This window comes from Schistocerca cancellata, chromosome 7, assembly GCF_023864275.1.
Source record: "Schistocerca cancellata isolate TAMUIC-IGC-003103 chromosome 7, iqSchCanc2.1, whole genome shotgun sequence".
NCBI lineage: Eukaryota > Metazoa > Arthropoda > Insecta > Orthoptera > Acrididae > Schistocerca > Schistocerca cancellata.
Window position 1 is genome coordinate 72,604,474 of NC_064632.1, and position 21,655 is coordinate 72,626,128.

At 45.0% G+C, this 21,655-nt stretch overlaps 1 protein-coding gene across 1 annotated transcript in view; it reads left to right on the plus strand.

Moving 5' to 3' along the window:
- The window catches only part of LOC126092320 (endoglucanase A-like), a 113,126-nt gene that overhangs the window by 37,506 nt on the left and 53,965 nt on the right, over nt 1–21,655 (plus strand). Inside the window, exon 5 of the mRNA XM_049907852.1 lies at nt 10,594–10,756. Within this exon, the coding sequence (XP_049763809.1) occupies nt 10,594–10,756 (163 nt within the window). The remainder of the gene's footprint in view (nt 1–10,593; nt 10,757–21,655) is intronic.

The window sequence follows — 21,655 nt, forward strand, 5'->3', positions numbered from 1 at the left end:
ATCGAGCCCGACTGGCAGACAGTTATTGGTTCGGGTGTGTCTCGGTGGAAGGCATAAGCGGTATTTGCCCACGCGAGTGTTACGTTACGCCTTAGCAACATCTACGAGGTGCTGCCCTAACACATTTGAGACAGCATGTGACGTCTCGCTTGTTATGTCAGCGACCAATTTTCTTGCTATATAGGGACAATCATAGCCATTGGTAGATCCAATATTAGGCTAGTAATAGAACGCCTCAGCGGAACAGTAGGCAGATCGGGAAAGAACGCCAGCGCGTGCTCAGTCCACTTGCCGGGAATTGTTGTCCGAGATGTGAGACTATACCAGCGGATACTGAGCATACTGGGTGCAGCTGGCTCCAAATACGCTTGCCGCCTGTATTCTGAGCCCAGTACCTTTAGACGGTTGGCTAAACTGTTAACAAATGTCCTGTAGAAATCGAACGCTATTCAGAGACACTTCTAGTGGCGGGCCGTGGTGGCCGACCGGTTCTAGGCGCTACAGTCTGGAACCGCGTGACCACTACGGTCGCAGGTTCGAATCCTGCCTCGGGCATGGATGTGTGTGATGTCCTTAGGTTAGTTAGGTTTAAGTAGTTCTAAGTTCTATGGGACTGATGACCTCAGAAGTTAAGTCCAATAGTGCTCAGATCCATTTGAACCATACACTGGTGAAGACAGCTAGTCTCTCCCGAGGGGTAGACACTCGGCTTTTTGCAGCCTCGTACCCAGAAAAGATCGCGGCCCGTTGTTTTGGGGTCGAGTGGAACATCTAAATAAGAGCGTCAGGCGATTCTGCATGGATTTCAAATGCGAATTTCTCGACCTGCACTATCGATTCGAAAATTATAGGGTTCCCCTTAATAGGTCAGACGTGTACCATGCGCAGGAATCGACTACTCGAGTTGCAGAATGCTTGTGGCTTGCATATGGGTATTTTTTTTTCGTGGGTTAGAGGAACACCTCCTTTGGGACAATGATAAATTTTCTGACGAAAGCAAAGAGAGATCAGCCACATTACTCAGAGGAGAACTATGGTCCTGCAGAAATTGTTAACATGATATTAGTCAACTGCAGAAGTGTCCAGAATTACTATAGTTTCTTAAAGGTAATGTTGTCCGTATAGCGTATGGTTAAAATGGCTCTGAGCACTATGGGACTTAACAACTGAGGTCATCAGTCCCCTGGAACTTAGAACTACTTAGACCTAACTAACCTAAGGACATCACACACATCCATGCCCGTGGCAGGATTCGAACCTGTTACCATAGCGGTCTCGCGGTTCCAGACTGAAGCGCCTAGAACCGTTCGGCCACACCGGCCGGTTAGTGAAGAAAACCTGCACGATGACTTTGTACTGATCAGGCTCGTCCTCCTTGTTTCCTTGGAGGAAATAAAGAATTTAGATGTAAATAAACTGCATAGTACGTGTAAACTTCTACGCAAGTTTGTTGTAAATGAACTAGGAAAACAGTAGTGCTAGACAGAGCGGTAGACAAGTTGATTTCCACGTCTTCCTAAGCTGGCTTCTCCGACCCGAAATTCCTATCCTCAAACAGTTCAGTGGAACATTCTCTATGTCCTGTTACATTTTTGCTCTCTGTTACGAAAACACCCTGTATATGATAGGCTGGCTATACAGTAATGACGGCGGTATATTTATTTCCATAAAGAACTCGCCGTAGCAGTTGACTGCTTAAGAGAGTGTGGTGAATTTTCTGGAGACGTTGCCTGATCTTGCCGTCATAATAGGGCGACACTTAACTTGTAACGTGGGATTATGGTGGCGAGAAGTTTGGTCTGAGGTCTGTGCAGACGCGGCTCTATTTAACAATTGTTTTACCTAACACCAAAATACTTCTGGTAACAAATAGAAATACAATTTCAATAAATTAAAATATTACTATAACCCGGAATGATCCCTAAATAGGTCGCCCTCCTCCACAATTAGTACAACAAAATGAATTCCAAAAAATTAAAATCCATTCTTTGCAATAACATACCCAACCGTGCAGCAATATTAACACTTCACAACGCTTTGCCTTCGGCTATAATAAATAATAATATATCAGAGAACTTCAGGAGTACAACCTAAGGTGAAAGAACAGTCTGGAGTCCAGGAGACGTATTGCTGGTGAAGATGTTATGTATGTTTCGCCTAGTGATATTTTCGTTTTCTTTTCTTTATTTTCCTTTTGTTTTCCCATAGTGGTGCAGTTTGTCAGCTGGCGTTATACCGGTCTTCAGTTTACATTATTTTTAAAAGTTACAGTTTTTATTTAGCGTATGGCATTTAAGTACATCTCAGTATTGAATCACGTTACTCTACATTACATAAAATTACATACATTCGCAGACGAACGCCCGCATCTCATGGTCGTGCGGTAGCGTTCTCGCTTCCCACTCCCGGGTTCCCGGGTTCGATTCCCGGCGGGGTTAGGGATTTTCTCTGCCTCGTGAGGGCTGGTTGTGTGATGTCCTTAGGTTAGTTAGATTTAAGTAGTTCTAAGTTCTAGGGGACTGATGACCATAGATGTTAAGTCCCATAGTGCTCAGAGCCATTTGAACCATTCACAGACGAACATCTAGTCCTTGTATATATTCGACGGAATTTTGGGACGCCACGAGGAATTCTTCAAAGTCCCCACTGAACGCTCTAGGACTGCCTTCTTCTGTGATGCGCTGGATGGTCTGCTTAGGCGCGCCGCAGTCACATACTGGCGAAGACAGCAGTACCCATTTGAAGAGTGACTCAACACATCTTTCATGCCCAGTTCTTAATCGGTTCAGAGTTGACCAGATCTTGCGGGGTTGATGAAACCCAGGAACTGCCTCGGTAATACAAGGCATTAGGTGGCAAGTTGTTGGGGCATTCTGGAGCCATTCTCTTCTCCAAGAGTTGATGTCAGACCCAGTGAGACTGTCGAGAGCAAGAGGAGGATGTCTTGAACGAAGCCTCTTGGTACTCAGATCAGGTATATCGATGTGTAACGGTACTTCAGGGTTTGCTTCGATCTTGTTGTATTCCCTGACCAAAGTTGTTTCTTGTGGTATTTTTAGGGGTGATAAATGACTCAGGACAGGTATCCATATGTTAGGGGTAGACCTAACGATTTCTGAAATAATGCGCATTGTATTGTTAAGTTCGACATCGATTTTGTTCACATGACTACTGTTTAGCCATACTGGTGCACAGTACACCGCCGCAGAGCATACCAGGCTCAACGCAGACGTCATCAGAGTTGTTGCCGTTGATCCCCAGGTTACAGTTACAATTATACGAGGGAACTTCAGAACGTGAGTAACACATTATTATGGCACGGCCAGTGACATTCACTGAATGCTGCACTGCACTTAAACTGGCACAATTGCGTGACACTATTTTTCAACTTAATCACCAGCTCCCTGCAAGCAACGGTCGGAACGTTCTATCAATCGTTCTTCGACGTTAGAAATACGCTACTCGGGCACGGAGCCATTCGACAACCGCTAATTCTACATCTACATCTACATCTACATTTATACTCCGCAAGCCACCCAACGGTGTGAGGCGGAGGGCACTTTACGTGCCACTGTCATTACCCCCCTTTCCTGTTCCAGTCGCGTATGGTTCGCGGGAAGAACGACTGTCTGAAAGCCTCTGTGCGCGCTCTAATCTCTCTAATTTTACATTCGTGATCTCCTCGGGAGGTATAAGTAGGGTGAAGCAATATATTCGATACCTCATCCAGAAACGCACCCTCTCGAAACCTGGCGAGCAAGCTACACCGCGATGCAGAGCGCCTCTCTTGCAGAGTCCGCCACTTGAGTTTGTTAAACATCTCCGTAACGCTATCACGGTTACCAAATAACCCTGTGACGAAACGCGCCGCTCTTCTTTGAATCTTCTCTATCTCCTCCGTCAACCCGATCTGGTACGGATCCCACACTGATGAGCAATACTCAAGTATAGGTCGAACGAGTGTTTTGTAAGCCACGTCCTTTGTTGATGGACTACATTTTCTAAGGACTCTCCCAATGAATCTCAACCTACTACCCGCCTTACCAACAATTAATTTTATATGATCATTCCACTTCAAATCGTTCCGCACGCATACTCCCAGATATTTTACAGAAGTAACTGCTACCAGTGTTTGTTCCGCTATCATATAATCATACAATAAAGGATCCTTCTTTCTATGTATTCGCAATACATTACATTTGTCTATGTTAAGGGTCAGTTGCCACTCCCTGCACCAAGTGCCTATCCGCTGCAGATCTTCCTGCATTTCGCTACAATTTTCTAATGCTGCAACTTCTCTGTATACTACAGCATCATCCGCGAAAAGCCGCATGGAACTTCCGACACTATCTACTAGGTCATTTATATATATTGTGAAAAGCAATGGTCCCATAACACTCCCCTGTGGCACACCAGAGGTTACTTTAACGTCTGTAGACGTCTCTCCGTTGATAACAACATGCTGTGTTCTGTTTGCTAAAAACTCTTCAATCCAGCCACACAGCTGGTCTGATATTCCGTAGGCTCTTACTTTGTTTATCAGGCGACAGTGCGGAACTGTATCGAACGCCTTCCAGAAGTCAAGAAAAATGGCATCTACCAGGGAGCCTGTATCTAATATTTTCTGGGTCTCATGAACAAATAAAGCGAGTTGGGTCTCACACGATCACTGTTTCCGGAATCCATGTTGATTCCTACATAGTAGATTCTGAGTTTCCAAAAACGACATGATATTCGAGCAAAAAACATGTTCTAAAATTCTACAACAGATCGACGTCAGATATATAGGTCTATAGTTTTGCGCATCTGCCCGACGACCCTTCTTGAAGACTGGGACTACCTGTGCTCTTTTCCAGTCATTTGGAACCTTCCGTTCCTCTAGAGACTTGCGGTACACGTCTGTTAGAAGGGGGGCAAGTTCTTTCGCGTACTCTGTAATTCCTCATCACTGTTCATCTGCGGCTGCTACGAATCAGTTTCACGATAGCCTGGACACTGTCGTCTGTGGTCGCTTCCATGGCCTTCCTTCCGATCGCTATCGCCCGCTTCTGCGCCGCCTTAGTCAAATCGATGACACCTTCTCATTACAAATGAACACGACATTGCATTTGGTCCAAACACCACCCTAATATCACATTGATTCTGTCTGGAGTTTAGACTTTTTCCACACAAGAACAGTACTATCTCTCGAGTGCTTCAACTTTGGAATACGTTTCCAGCTGCCGCGTCATTTCACTCACAGTGTGGTCCCTGTTATCCGTACCACTGCAGAACCATGTTTCTTCTCATTTTTCTGACTATGTGCCTCTTTTGCTGCCCAGTGGTCTTTGCGTGGGACGACATGTGGAATTTACTTTTGAAATCCCCACTCACTTACAACATTAAAAAAAGAAAGTTGCACGAAAAATTGAAACACGTGAAATTTATTGTGAGTACGATGATGCACGTGGTTGAATGAATGTGCCCTGGAAAATGAATGAATGGCTAGTCGTGCTAATTGTAGTTATGTGTGAAGGAGTGGGTGCGTGGGAAACATCGGCTTGGCGTGAGTTACGTCAGAAGATTGCAAAGGACGTTGTACGTGATTGTACAGGGTATGATCTGTTGGGTGAAAATCCATGTTGCAGAATGGGAGTTGGTGGGATGCGTAACGACGTATTGATGTTTGGAGGATGGAGGGAAGGAAGGAGTAATGCTGGTATGAAGGATAGCTTTGTATATTTATTTGTGTATCATGAAGCCATTAACTGATAATTGTTTAAGGTTAACTGGAGACAGGATATGTAGTATGTGGACAGGAAGAAGACTATGCACGTGCTGACTGAGGAGTGGCAGCGGTCCAAATCGGGTGGCTAGTGGAGCCACGTTGGGAATCTCCCGGTCATTTTGTGATGTTTTAGGAATTTGAGGAAGGGTTGAAACCTATTTAGCTGTTAATAGATTATTCTAGGGGCGGGTAGATGAATGTGAGGTGTGAGACAGTGAGCAGAAAGTTCAAGGACTTTTAGAAATTTATAAAAGGTCAGAGGAACAGAAGTTCAATGAACATTTTCAAAGTAAAAACTAAGTTTAAGACTTGTATAGTTCAGTATGCCGGTAGCACTAGGCAACTCCTTTGTGAGATCAGTGATTGGGTTCGTTCTATCGGGGTCTTTCTGTTGAACAGTGACTCTGATTCATAAGTTAGGTCGCGGTCGATCCCAGCGGTTTTAATTTCGTACTGAATAGGATGGTATGATTTTGTAAAGTGAGTCGGAAAGGGGGAATTGCCAGGTATCTCTTCGTATGGTTATTGCCTGGGCCTTAGTGGGATTTAAGATACGCAGAGAAATTCTTAAGATGCAGATGAAGGGATCTTCAGAAGGAATGAAGGGATTCGTCTAAGAAAGGACCTCGATGTCGTCGGCTTACTGAAGTAGGTGTACTGGAGCATACGAAATGGATATGCCACCTGTGTAAATTGGATATAAACACATAAAAAAAGCCTTGCATCACCCCAGTTCCCAGAACTCAAGAATATAGAGGTTGACTGTGGAGAGATGTCACTAAACCGCCCAAAGGTGTAAACAACCATGCATGACCAGTGCCTATTAGACAGAGGGGGTCCGACAGGCGATCAGTTCCAGACATTCCACCACGACGGAGGTACACGGCTCGTGTTGTCTGTAGTTCAGCCATGCCTCGATGGTCAATACCGCAGTTAGATTGCATCCACATTGTTACTTTGTGCCAGGAAGGACTCTCAGAAAGGGAAGAGTCCCGGCCTCTCGGACTGAACCAAAGCGATGTTGTTCGGACAGAACTGTCGATGACATGCCTCGCTCAGTCGCTCAGGCCGCCCAAGGTCTGCAGTCGATGACTAATAGCTACAGATTACGGCTAGGAGGAACGCTGACAGCAACGCCCCATGTTGAATAATGATTTTCGAGCAGCCACAGGACCTCGTGTTACGACTCAAACTGTGCGCAATAGGTTGCATTATGCGCAACTTCACTCCCGACGTCCATGGAGAGGTCCATATTTGCAACCACGACACCATGCAGCTCGGTACAGATGGGACCAACAACATGCCGAATGAACCGCTCAGCATTGGCATCACGTTCTCTTCACCGATGAGTGTCGCATTGCCTTCAACCAGACAATCGTGGGAGACGTGTTTGGAGGCAACCCGATCAGGCTGAACGCCTTAGACACAGTGTCCAGCGAATGAAGCAAGGTGGAGGTTCCCTGACGTTTGTGGTGGCATTATGTGGGGCCGACGTATGCAGCTGGTGGTGACTTGGTCATGGAAGGCGCCGTAGCGGCTGTACGATAGGTAAATGCCATCCTGTGTGTGTGTGTTTGAGGTTCACGGGCGCTAAACGGCGGGGCAAAATGCCATCCTCCGACCGAGAGTGTAACCATATCGGCAGCATATTGGCGAAGCATTCGTCTTCATGGACGACAAATCGCGCCCTCGTCGTGCACATCTTGTGTATGAATTCCTTCAGGAAAACGCAATCGCTCGACTACAGTGGCCAGCACGTTCTCCAGACACGCCTGGAATAGATTGAAAAGGGCTTTTTCTGGATGACGTGACCCACCAACCACTCTGAGAAATCTACGCCGAATCGCCGTTGAGGAGTGGGACAATCTGGACCAACAGTGCCTTGATGAACGTGTGGATAGTATGCCACGACGAATACAGGCATGCATCTGTGCAAGAGGAGGTGCTACCGGGCATTAGAGGTACCGCTGTGTACTGCAGTCTGGACCACCACCTCTGCAGGTTTGACTATATGGTGGTACAACATGCAATGTGTGGGTTTCATGAGCTATAAAAAGGGTGTAAATGATTTTTATGTTGATATCTATTCCAATTTTCTGTACTGGTTCCAGAACTCTTGTTACCTAGGTGATGCAAAACTTTTTTTGATGTGTGTAGTATTGTGGGTATGACAAGCCTCTGAGACACTTTCAAGGTTGTATTGATAGTTTTGAATGGGATACGCATGACAGAAAGGGACGAAGGGCATCGAGAATTGGAATGGCATAGGTTTGACTTCAGAAAGGATACAAGAATTCCACTTGCAGCCAAAGGGTTTTTCTAGGTCTAGGGAAACAAATACGAATGTTCAGTTGCTTTTTAGGTCGGAAACAACATTCTGTGAAGACACAAGGGATCCAGGTGACGTTTCTTCGTGTGTGATAGTCTGGTGTACCTGTACTGTAAACGGTAAGGACCATTTCTCTTATAATATAACAATAATGACGTAATGCCGAATTTTAAATATCAGCTGAAGCTACCCACGTGCTAATGAAGACAGAATAGAAACAGCAGAAGCCCAAGAATTGCTGCAGTAGGTTAAAATACATTTTACTTCAGTGTGTTAAATGTATTCTTTTACAAATCTCGGTATAATAAGGGGAGAATGCACCAAACTCACAGTAGTACCCAAACTCCGTTCTTAAATGATCCTGTGTGAATGATTTTCTCTGAGTAATTTATAGTATAGGTATTTTACAACCAACTAATAGACCAGTGGGTCGTAAAACTTTTGTTATACCTGTCTATCAATGGCAAATGGGTCGCACAATACACTGCAGAGTACCTAGTGTCCTTTAATCGCAGTTCTTCCAGATGTCTACAACTGTGATCTAGCCACTTGGACACCAGAGAAGTAGTAGTGTATACAGATTTCCTGTCGGCTGCGTCGATTGTACAAGTGGCGTCGAGCCCTCTGTTTGCAGTCTCACTTTGTTTTTCATTCTGCTGTACTTGTCAAAGAATACCAGGCAACTTGTTCTGTACGAAAAACGCAGCCTCCCACAGCTATTGGCTAGGGGGCGTTCAAACGGTAACGTGATTGCCACATATCACTATGCGATACTGTTTCATATTTCGTAGGTATTCTGTTAAGAGTGCTGGGCATGTTTGCTTGGCAGGAAATATTTGCGTTTTTCTCACTGGTAAGCTGCGCAGCTTTGTGTTGGCTCTGGTTCCTTTGTCGGCAGAAGGGTTCTGTGAATGTCACTAGGAAGGGCCAGCATCCCTGGACATTTGAGCAGTTTCACGGCAGTGGGGTCATGGCCCACTTCATCCTTTTCTTGGTTAGAGCCGGGGCTTGTCCTCGATGAGGGCAGAGGCCACCGTACAGCCACTGCCATACCCAGAAAATAATTAAGTACGAGATTTTTGCCTTTCTGTACGAATATCAATTGACAAGACGCCGTGGCGCTACCTGAGCAGTGCATATTTGTGATGTATTCAGTCGAACGAATTGTCCTCATCACTGTACTTGGTGCAAAGAGGTTGACCAGTCTGCGGAAATCTGCTCCAGGCAAATACCAACACCTTGCTTGTTAATGTGCGTTTTTACGGCATGAGTGGGAGGTTTCTAGTGTATTCTCCTGTTTTTTTTTTCGTGAAATAAGCGATATTAGATATTATTGTTCGACAAATTGCCAGCAGCATTATGTCGCCCCTCCATGCGGAGTTTGTTTTGAAAGTAGTCAGCTGGGTGAAGAAGCGAGTTTCTGCGCTATTCGTCTCCCAGCTGCCGTCTGGTGCTGAGTGGTACACCCTAGCCGATATTTGGGGAAATTTGACGCAAATGCATATTCTAGGAGCTTGCAGCTTACTTGCTCTATCACCCGACTTGTGTTGACTATCTGATTACACTTTTGGTCGCTCTTTGTCTGAATCTGCGAGCTGCCCATAGCAGCGTTTGCTTCATACTGTCTTCCATATTATTTGGTACCACCCTCCAGTGTTAGCATTATTTCCTGTAACATTTATTGAGGTTTTATAGAACTTTTCTGCCTCTCAAATTTATGTGAATTTTGTGCATTATAAAAGTCTGTTATATTAAAGCTTGACTTAGATTTCAAAATTCCTTAACTGTCGTACAACTTTTCCATGGTTAGGTGAGCCACCAAAAACAAATATAAGGTGTTGTACAGCTAAGCTGTTGTTTTCACTGTGACGGTCTTATTTTCGTTGCGTACTACGGCCAAACACAACCAATTGTTGCTTGCAGTTAAATAGAGATTCCCACGAGTTTCAATGTACAGTATGTCTCTGTTATGGTACCGCTCGGGGTGTGCCTGAGGAAAGCGTCAGAGTTGAGCTGAGCGGCACAGTTTTAAAAACACTTGAGCGACCGCCATCTGCATCCAGAGACTCGCGTTAGGGAGGAGTGTTGTTCAGACTCTCGCTTGACCACCCATATTAAGGTTATTCTTTCGTTTCCTTGATTAAAGCTAACACTAGCTGGCAGTTGTGTTTGAGAAGAACACGGCCGATGTTCTTCCCCTTCCTTGACCTACTTCTAGCTTATACTTTGTTTCTAATGACCTCACTATCAGACTGGGCAAAAAAACTTAATTTTCATTTATTTTCCTTCCTCAGTGTTCATGGTGACAGTGTTGTAATATTATCTAATTCATGTATAGGACTATTCTTAGCTTTGGGTGTTTCGGTGTATGGTGCACTGGTTAGTGTATTGAAATATTACATGCATACTACGTCTATGGATTTGAGTTTCAGGCGCCTGTTTATGTAACCCACTGCCACCTGGTCTGTTATTTCTCATATGTGACAAACTTTTTCAGCTCCAAAGGCTACGGTGACGAACTGGCCTGGGGCTACGCGTGGCTGGCGAAAATCACCAACGATCAGACCTATCTGCAGCGGGCAGAGGAGGTGTACGAGGAGTTCGGACTCATCAACATAGGAGGCGGTCTGAACTGGGAGCAGAAGGCGTCAGGAGTTGACGTAAGTATCACAAGACTGTAGGTAATGCCTGCGCTGATATCAGTTTTATCTGAAGATTATTTGACATCCAAGACATAACACTCTTCATCATGGACGTGAGAGTATTGTTAAATTCATCAGTCAATCATGTATTTGATGTTTTGCAACCTACGCCGACATCAGTGCCCCACGGAATGATTCGCACATGGTCATAACTTATCTGGAAGCTTCAGAAAGCAACAATATTTATCAGTGAATTAATCGGGTCTGTATTCCGTGGATATTTGGCATAAAACTTGATATTAAATTTGCAGATGTGACGTAGAACGCAGAGGTGTAGTACTGTATACATTAATTGTTGCTGCTGTCTGGAGAGAATTTCAGATAATTTGATTAAAAAAAAAGGCCTTCTCAGGGATACATTGAAACCAAAGGAGCAGGATGTTGTTATATGAAGCTGAAGGCTTGTTAAGAGACATTTGACGGAGAATGAAGAAACGCATAATGAAGACCTAATAGAATTGAAAGACGTGACAACAAACATTCTCGGCTTGAAGTAGTCACAAAGTAGAGGCCCTTTTAGCAAATAAGATTTTAGTTAACCGAATAAAAAGAATAATGACATAACTCCCACTCTGATGCATGCCTGTCGATCTGATGTCACTCTGACGTGTCGATTACTAGATACTGACTTTACCGAGAACTTTCTCCTTTGGCCTCAAGAGGATGAGTGCATCCACTTTCAGACCTTTTCATCATAGAAAAATCCGAGGTTATCATCGGGAACCGAACCTGCCTCTTCAGAGGTAATAGCCAGTAACGCTAGCACACTGACGCTGCCTTTTCGCTAATTCTATGCCGCAAAAGCGGTTATTCGTTAGCACCCACTCGAGAAATTGATGGACATGGTACGGAGAGGTGTTGAGGAGTAGATTTAAACGAGCACCCCGCCAGGCTGTGAAGGTTGCAAGATCCCCTCGCTTCTAAAATGATACTGTTACTACTCAGCTTATCCGCGAGTCCGTAGAGGGTGGTATATGTGACGTTCAGTATGACTGGTCAGCATTTCCACCCGGAATTTGCGAGTGTAAGTCGGACCTTCCTTGATCCGCCTTGGTGGGTCGTGTCGTCGGATTTCCTCCTACCAGTGCGCGGTGCAGCTCTCGTAAATGTCGTCCCGTGCAGATTCTTCATTGGCGCATTGGATGTCTCCGTCGGTGGAAGCTGATTATCTGAAATTGCTGTCGATAGACTCTGGGGTATCTATTTACTCGAAATTAACATTCAGAATGCCGTAGTATAACTTTTATTCCTATTAGATCAATAATGAAACACTCATGTCACAAACTACTTGTAACCGAGAGCATGACTACCATCGAACAAGACAGGAAGAGCTCTTAACGCCGACTGCCGACTTTGGCCCGCAGTCCGTATCTCTTACTAGTTTCGTCACAGTTCGTGGATTTCCGATCAAGTTCGTACTTACTGAGGTATGCATTTGTTAATGAACGGGTGTGAATTTCAACGAGGCGAAGTTATGATAAATTGCTTTAAACATCCAGAGGCTCCTCCTAGTATTCATAAATGACTTTAATTATTAAATATAAATATACAAAATCGGTGACTTTGGCGTCAAGATGGCGGTAATTCCCGTCACAGATATTTCCCAGGCTGACGCTTGTTGCTACGGTCCAGCGCCGAGCCCCACCCAACTACGCGCGACATATGGTCGCTTCGTCACCTAGCCAGCCAGCCAGCGTGGGAAATGGTCTCCGACTCATGGCCGGCTACGGACTACAGCACTTCCTGACTATCGTGAATACGTAAATGAGAGACAATAATTTATTAAAACTGGTAAATATGTCTTCGTCACGTGAGAGGCACCTTACAAGGTGCAAGGGATGTGTACAGGCCGCCGTGCCGTCCTCTGTCTTGCGGCGTCATGCCGATGCAGTATCTACATCTATATCTACATCCATACTCCGCAAGCCACCTGACGATGTGTGGCGGAGGGTACCTTGAGTACCTCTATCGGTTCTCCCTTCTATTCCAGTCTCGTATTGTTCGTGGAAAGAAGGATTGTCGGTATGCCTCTGTGTGGGCTCTAATCTCTCTGATTTTATCCTCATGGTCTCTTCGCGAGATACACGTAGGAGGGAGCAATATACTGCTTGACTCTTCGGTGAAGGTATGTGCTCGAAACTTCGACAAAAGCCCGTACCGAGCTACTGAGCGTCTCTCCTGCAGAGTCTTCCACTGGAGTTTATCTATGATCTCCGTAACGCTTTCGCGATTACTAAATGATCCTGTAACGAAGCGCGCTGCTCTCCGTTGGATCTTCTCTATATCTTCTATCAACCCTATCTGGTACGGATCCCACACTGTTGAGCAGTATTCAAGCAGTGGGCGAACAAGCGTACTGTAACCTACTTCCTTTGTTTTCGGATTGCATTTCCTTAGGATTCTTCCAATGAATCTCAGTCTGGCATCTGCTTTACCGACGATCAACATTATATGATCATTCCATTTTAAATCACTCCTAATGCTTACGCCTAGATAATTTATGGTATTAACTGCTTCCAGTTGCTGAACTGCTATTTTGTATCTAAATGATAAAGGATCTATCTTTCTGTGTATTCACAGCACATTACACTTGTCTACATTGAGATTCAATTGTCATTCCCTGCACCATGCGTCAATTCGCTGCAGATCCTCCTGCATTTCAGTACAATTTTCCATTGTTAAAACCTCTCGATACACCACAGCATCATCTGCGGAAAGCCTCAGTGAACTTCCGATGTCATCCACCAGGTCATTAATGTACACTCCTGGAAATGGAAAAAAGAACACATTGACACCGGTGTGTCAGACCCACCATACTTGCTCCGGACACTGCGAGAGGGCTGTACAAGCAATGATCACACGCACGGCACAGGGGACACATCAGGAACCGCGGTGTTGGCCGTCGAATGGCGCTAGCTGCGCAGCATTTGTGCACCGCCGCCGTCAGTGTCAGCTAGTTTGCCGTGGCATACGGAGCTCCATCGCAGTCTTTAACACTGGTAGTATGCCGCGACAGCGTGGACGTGAACCGTATGTGCAGTTGACGGACTTTGAGCGAGGGCGTATAGTGGGCATGCGGGAGGCCGGGTGGACGTACCGCCGAATTGCTCAACACGTGGGGCGTGAGGTCTCCACAGTACATCGATGTTGTCGCCAGTGGTCGGCGGAAGGTGCACGTGCCCGTCGACCTGGGTCCGGACCGCAGTGACGCACGGATGCACGCCAAGACCGTAGGATCCTACGCAGTGCCGTAGGGGACCGCACCGCCACTTCCCAGCAAATTAGGGACACTGTTGCTCCTGGGGTATCGGCGAGGACCATTCGCAACCGTCTCCATGAAGCTGGGCTACGGTCCCGCACACCGTTAGGCCGTCTTCCGCTCACGCCCCAACATCGTGCAGCCCGCCTCCAGTGGTGTCGCGACAGGTGTGAATGGAGGGACGAATGGAGACGTGTCGTCTTCAGCGATGAGAGTCGCTTCTGCCTTGGTGCCAATGATGGTCGTATGCGTGTTTGGCGCCGTGCAGGTGAGCGCCACAATCAGGACTGCATACGACCGAGGCACACAGGGCCAACACCCGGCATCATGGCGTGGGGAGCGATCTCCTACACTGGCCGTACACCACTGGTGATCGTCGAGGGGACACTGAATAGTGCACGGTACATCCAAACCGTCATCGAACCCATCGTTCTACCATTCCTAGACCGGCGAGGGAACTTGCTGTTCCAACAGGACAATGCACGTCCGCATGTATCCCGTGCCACCCAACGTGCTCTAGAAGGTGTAAGGCAACTACCCTGGCCAGCAAGATCTCCGGATCTGTCCCCCATTGAGCATGTTTGGGACTGGATGAAGCGTCGCCTTACGCAGTCTGCACGTCCAGCAGGAACGCTGGTCCAACTGAGGCGCCAGGTGGAAATGGCATGGCAAGCCGTTCCACAGGACTACATCCAGCATCTCTACGATCGTCTCCATGGGAGAATAGCAGCCTGCATTGCTGCGAAAGGTGGATATACACTGTACTAGTGCCGACATTGTGCATGCTCTGTTGCCTGTGTCTGTGTGCCTGTGGTTCTGTCAGTGTGATCATGTGATGTATCTGACCCCAGCAATGTGTCAATAAAGTTTCCCCTTCCTGGGACAATGAATTCACGGTGTTCTTATTTCAATTTCCAGGAGTGTATATTGTGAATAGCGACGGTCCTACGACAGTCCCCTGCGGCGCACCTGAAATCACTCTTACTTCGGAAGACTTCTCTCCATTGAGAATGACATGCTGCGTCCTGTTATCTAGTGGAGGGAGGGGGGTGTTCGGGGGAGGGGACATGTAGTCAGCACACTGCTCTCCTGGCCTATCGCAGACTTTACAGACTGTGGAGCCGCTGCCACTCGGTCAAGGAACTCCGGAAATTGCGTCGCGAGGCTGGGTGCACCCGGTACCAGTCCTCCCACGAAGGAAAAGTCCCTGGTAGCACTCCGGTCATCCGCAATCCGCATCGCAGCCGTCTACACTGACCACTTAACTACGGAGGCGGACTGAGGACTGGGCTGCTGCTGATGAAATAAGAGGGATGCAGCCTCGAAAATCAAATGTACGAACTTCACATGTGTGCATATGGCCATACACAACACACAAAACACAGGGACACATACACACACACACACATATATATATATATATATATATATATATATATATATATATATGGCTATTACAAATGATTGAAGCGATTTCATAAATTCACTGTAGCTCCATTCATTGACATATGGTCACGACACACTACAGATACGTAGAAAAACTCATAAAGTTTTGTTTCGGCTGAAGCCGCACTTCAGGTTTCTGCCGCCAGAGCGCTCGAGTGCGCAGTGACACAAAATGGCGACAGGAGCCGAGAAAGCGTATGTCGTGCTTGAAAAGCACCCACATCAGTCAGTCGTAACAGTGCAACGACACTTCAGGACGAAGTTCAACAAAGATCCACCAACTGCTAACTCCATTCGGCGATTGTACGCGCAGTTTAAAGCTTCTGGATGCCTCTGTAAGGGGAAATAAACGGGTCGGCCTGCAGTGAGCGAAGAAACGGTTGAACATGTGTATCTGGACATGCTGGAAAATTGGCTCATGCCACAACTGGAGACCGACAGTGCCGACTTCATCTTTCAACAGGATGGTGCTCCACCGCACTTCCATCATGATCTTCCGCATTTCTTAAACAGGAGACTGGAAAACCGATGGATCGGTCGTGGTGGAGATCAAGATCAGCAATTCATGTCATGGCCTCCACGCTCTCCCGACTTAACCCCATGCGATTTCTTTCTGTGGGGTTATGTGTTTAAACCTCCTGTACGAAGAAACGTGCCAGAACTGCGAGCTCGCATCAACGATGCTTTCGAACTCATTGATGGGGACATGCTGCGCCGAATGTGGAAGGAACTTGATTATCGGCTTGATGTCTGCCGAATCACTAAAGGGGCACATATCGAAAATTTGTGAATGACTAAAAAAACTTTTTGATTTTTTGTGTGTGTGCAAAGCTTTGTGAAAATATCTCAAATAATAAAGTTATTGTAGAGCTGTGAAATCGCTTCAAGCATTTGTAATAACCCTGTATATATACAGGGTGAGTCACCTAACGTTACCGCTGCATATATTTCGTAAACCACATCAAATACTGACGAACCGATTCCACAGACCGAACGTAGGGAGAGGGGCTAGTGTAATTGTTTAATACAAACCATACAAAAATGCACGGAAGTATGTTTTTTAACACAAACCTACGTTTTCTTAAATGGAACCACGTTAGTTTTGTTAGCACATCTGAACATATAAACAAATACGTAATCAGTGCCGTTTGTTGCATTGTAAAATGTTAATTACAACCGGAGATATTGTAACATAAAGTTGACGCTTGAAACCTCCGACGTTCAGTTGCGTGCTGTAACAAACACGGGCCACGGTCGGCGAGCCCGCCTGGACTTCTTTCTGTGGGGTACGTTAAAGGAGAATGTGTACCGTGATGGGCCTACAGCCCCAGAGGATATGAAACAACGTCTTGTGGCAGCCTGCGGCGACATTACGCCAGATGTACTGCGCGGCGTATGACATTCATTACGGCAGAGATTGCAATTGTGTGCAGCAAATTATGGCCACCACATTGAACATCTGTTGGCCTGACATGTCGGGACACACTCTATTCCACTCCGTAATTGAAAACGGAAACCACGTGTGTACGTGTACCTCACCCCTCATGGTAACGTACATGTGCGTCAGTGACAAAGACCAATAAAAAGGTGTTAGCATGTGGACGTAATGTGCTGTTCCAGTCTCTTCTGTACCTAAGGTCCATCAACGTTCCCTTTGGATCCCTACGTAATTCGGTGCTCTCCGATACACAGTGGAGGAGTGGTACTCAAGCGTCAACTTTAGGTTACAATATCTCCGGATGTAATTAACATTTTACAATGTAACAAACGGCACTGATTACGTATTTGTTTATACGTTCAGATGAGCTAACAAAACTAACGGGGTTCCATTTAAAAAAACGTAGGTTTGTGTTAAAAAAACATACTTCCGTGCATTTTTTTATGGTTTGTATTAACCAATCACACTAGCCCCTCTCCTCACGTTCAGTCTGTGGAATCGATTCGTCAGTATTTGATGTGGTTTACGAAATATATCCAGCGGTAACGTTAGGTGACTCACCCTGCATATATATATATATATATATATGGATCATTGATCGTGACCGGGCCATATATCTCACGAAATAAGCGTCAAACCAAAAAACTACAAAGAACGAAACTTGTCTAGCTTGAAGGGGGAAACCAGATGGAGCTATGGGGTTGGCGCGCTAGATGGCGCTGCCATAGCTCAAACGGAAATCAACTGCGTTTTTTTTTAGATAGGAACCCCCTATTTTAATTACATATTCGTGTAGTACGTAAAGAAATATGAATGTTTTAGTTGGACCACTTTTTTCGCTTTGTGATAGATGGCGCTGTAATAGTCACACACATATGGCTCACAATTTTAGACGAACAGTTGGTAACAGTTAGGTTTTTTAAATTAAATTACAAAACGTAGGTACGTTTGAACATTTTATTTCGGTTGTTCCAACGTGATACATGTACCTTTGTGAACTTATCGTTTCTGAGAACATATGCTGTTAAAACGTGATTACCTATAAATACCAGATTAATGCAATAAATGCTCAAAATGATGTCCGTCAACCTCAATACGTGTAACGACATTCCTCTCAACAGCGAGTAGTTCGCCTTCCGTAATGTCGCACATGTAGTGACAATGCGCTGACGCATGTTGTCAGGCGTTGTCGGTGGATCACGATAGCAAATATCCTTAAACTTTCCTCACAGAAAAAAATCCGGGGACGTCAGATCCGGTGAACGTGCGGGCCATGGTATGGTGCTTCGACGACCAATTCACCTGTCATGAAATATGCTATTTAATACCGCTTCAACCGCACGCAAGCTATGTGCCTGACATCCATCATGTTGAAAGTACATCGCCATTCTGTCATGCAGTGAAATATCTTGTAGTGACATGGGTAGAACATTACGTAGAAAATCAGCGTACATTGCACCACTCAGATTGCCATCGATAAAATGGGGGCCAATTATCCTTCCTCCCATAATGCCGCACCATACATTAACCCGACAAGGTCGCTGATGTTCCACTTGTCGCAGCCATCGTGCATTTTCCGTTGCCCAATACAGCATATTATGCCGGTTTACGTTACCGCTGTTGGTGAATTACGCTTCGTCGCTAAATAGAACGCGTGCAAAAAATCTGTCATCGTCCCGTAATTTCTCTTGTGCCCAGTGGCAGAACTGTACATGACGTTCAAAGTCGCCGCCATGCAATTCCTGATGCACAGAGATATGGTACTGGTGCAATCGATGTAGATGTAGCATTCTCAACACCGACGTTTTCGAGATTCCCGATTCTCGCGCAATCGATGTTGATGTAGCATTCTCAACACCGACGTTTTCGAGATTCCCGATTCTCGCGCAATTTCCCTGCTACTGATGTGCGGATTAGCCGCGACAGCAGCTAAAACACCTGCTTGGGCATCATCATTTGTTGCAGGTCGTGGTTGACGTTTCACATGTGCCTGAACTCTTACTGTTTCCTTAAATAACGTAACTATAGGGCGAACGGTCCGTACACTTGGATTATGTCGTCCAGGATAGCGTGCAGCATACATAACACACATCCGTTGGGCATTTTGATCATAATAGTCATACATCAATACGATATCGACCTTTACCGCAGTTGGTAAACGGTCCATTTTAACACGGGTAATGTATCACGAAGCAAATACCGTCCGCACTGGCGGAATGTTACGTGGTACCACGTACTTATACGTTTGTGACTATTTCAACAAAGTGATCCAACTAAAACATTCATATTTCTTTGAGTACTACACAAATATGTAATAAAAATTGGGGTTACTATTAAAAAAAACGCAGTTGATATCCGTTTGCAGCGCCATCTAGCGGGCCAACCATAGCGCCATCTGGTTTCCCCCTTCAAGCTAGACGAGTTTCTTTCTTTGTAGTTTTTTCGTTTGATTCTTATTTCGTGAGATATTTGGCCCGGTCACTATCAATGGACCGCCATATATGAGGGAAGACAATGAGGCTAACACTAATTAAATATATGTCTTCCTTTTTTAATAATTTTTTTAATTATTTTTCAGACCATAGGAACCAAACCATGTACTACATCAAAGTGAAAGTAGTCTCTAATTGCTCTGCTTTCGTCGACTGCAGATTCAATACCAATATGTTATAGGATGTGAATGCCGCAACTGTATTAAGGTGCGTGGGAATTCGCGGCCGAAGTTTACCAATAAAGTTTCCTCTTTGAAGTCTATGTTCCACACACGATTAGAAGGGGCGAGATGGACAAAAGCCTCGACGAATTTAGGTCCACGTACTGAAGTTTTCTGTATGCACCACTAATCCTATCATTTGAATCCTGACTACATGATTGGTTTTTATTGCTTCCATTTCGACATGTGTGTTATCTCATGGTGAAAGATTTTCAGCCTACTCTTCAACTTGTTTTGCAAAGTTCCTTACTTCTCCAAAAAAGTTTATGAGGAGCAGAGTCAAACAGTACAGTCTGGTCAAATGAACGATTGCGGTTCGTATGAGTTCCAGTAACACGACTTCCTGCGCCGTTTCCTCATATTAACGTTCTTAAAATTTATTGTAGGACGCTTGAGAATAGTTTTGATAGTACTAAATTTCCGTCTCTTACTCGTTCAACTCTGAATATTTTCGGCCCTGATGACGTCTAATGCACCCTGTATTAACATGATGTGCATTACTGTACTCATGTAGGTTGAATCAACGCCTGATTTATCTGGGATCCATACTCATTACTCCGAGGTATAATTTCGTTACTGCAAGAACGTATCTGCAATTTAACTTCCTTCTAGGAAACAGTTTAAAGTAGATTTTAGCATCACATGAATTTCTGTGAATAACGGAAATAACTTCTGCTACAGTACAAAGAACAAGTCCCTCTGTACAGTGAGTTATCCAGCGTGAACAACATTACAGGAACAGTCTGTGTATGTAGAGAGCACAGATACTGTATTTTATAATGTAGGAGAGTTCCGTAATAAATACCGAAAGATACTCCGCGCGCGCAGTTGCCGATATTCGGTGTGGAATTTTGTACCGTGCTGCAGGGCAAAGATTTTAAATTAATAAAGGCTCTAACAGGCATCTAATAACGTACTCATAAAACACTGAAATTGAGAAATAAATTTGTTAAGCTATTACGGGCCTGCTATTCATCATTTTAATAGCTGTGCATTAAAATACTTCATTAAGCCCTCGAATCGGTTAATTTAGAGAGAGAGAAGTCTTTTTTGTTCGGCTGTGCAAACACGAGCTGCACACATGTTTCACAGAGGACCGAATGTAAACTCTCCGAGGGAGATTATCTGCCGCTCCACGGCTGCTCTTTGTTTGTAAATTGCATTATGTGATTAACGGGTGACTTTGATGACCGAAGCTTGAAGGACAGCAGCTGTCCATTGCTGTGTTACAGGAAGGCAATAACTGCATTACCTTGACATTTATTTACGGATTCAGTTACAGAGAATTGATCTCTTCACTTCAAAAGGACGTATCTGTTGAACGGAACTCTGTGTGCGCTAGGATGAACACTGCTCACTTTGTATTCACAAATACAGCATTTTTTTGCGTAAGTAGCAGATTTAGAGGAGTCTTACAGACAGATACATTAGATAAAACTGACTTAATCACAGCACTTTATTTGATGGCATTTTTTATTTTGTAGGCTTTGTATATATCTGGTCTCAAAAGGAAAATGAACCTTCAGAACCATCTTTATGCCAAATATCCATGGGGTAACACTCAAATTGCTTCACTGATAAATATGTTGTTGTTTTATGTAGCCTCGAGATAAATTCTGGACATATGCAAATAACTCCGTGGGATACTGACGCCAACATATATCGTGATACATCAAATGAATATTAGCTGCGATTTGGAAAATATGAGGGAAGCGGGCACCTGTCATCATTTATGAAGATTTTTTAAACATTGCTGGCGGAAAGCAAGAATACCGAACGACTAGAGACAAGCCGTAATTCATCCGCTACAGAAGGCAGATGACAGGGCAGGCACCAGCAATTACCGACACATATTTATGCTTCCAGTCACCTACAAAATTATATCCAAAGCTGCATTGAATAAGACAGACTGGCGGCTACCAGGCGGGAGTCATAGAAAAAAGGATCTTGCCCAGAGCATATTCTTAACTTGAAAACAATCCTCAGGATAAGAACAACTGG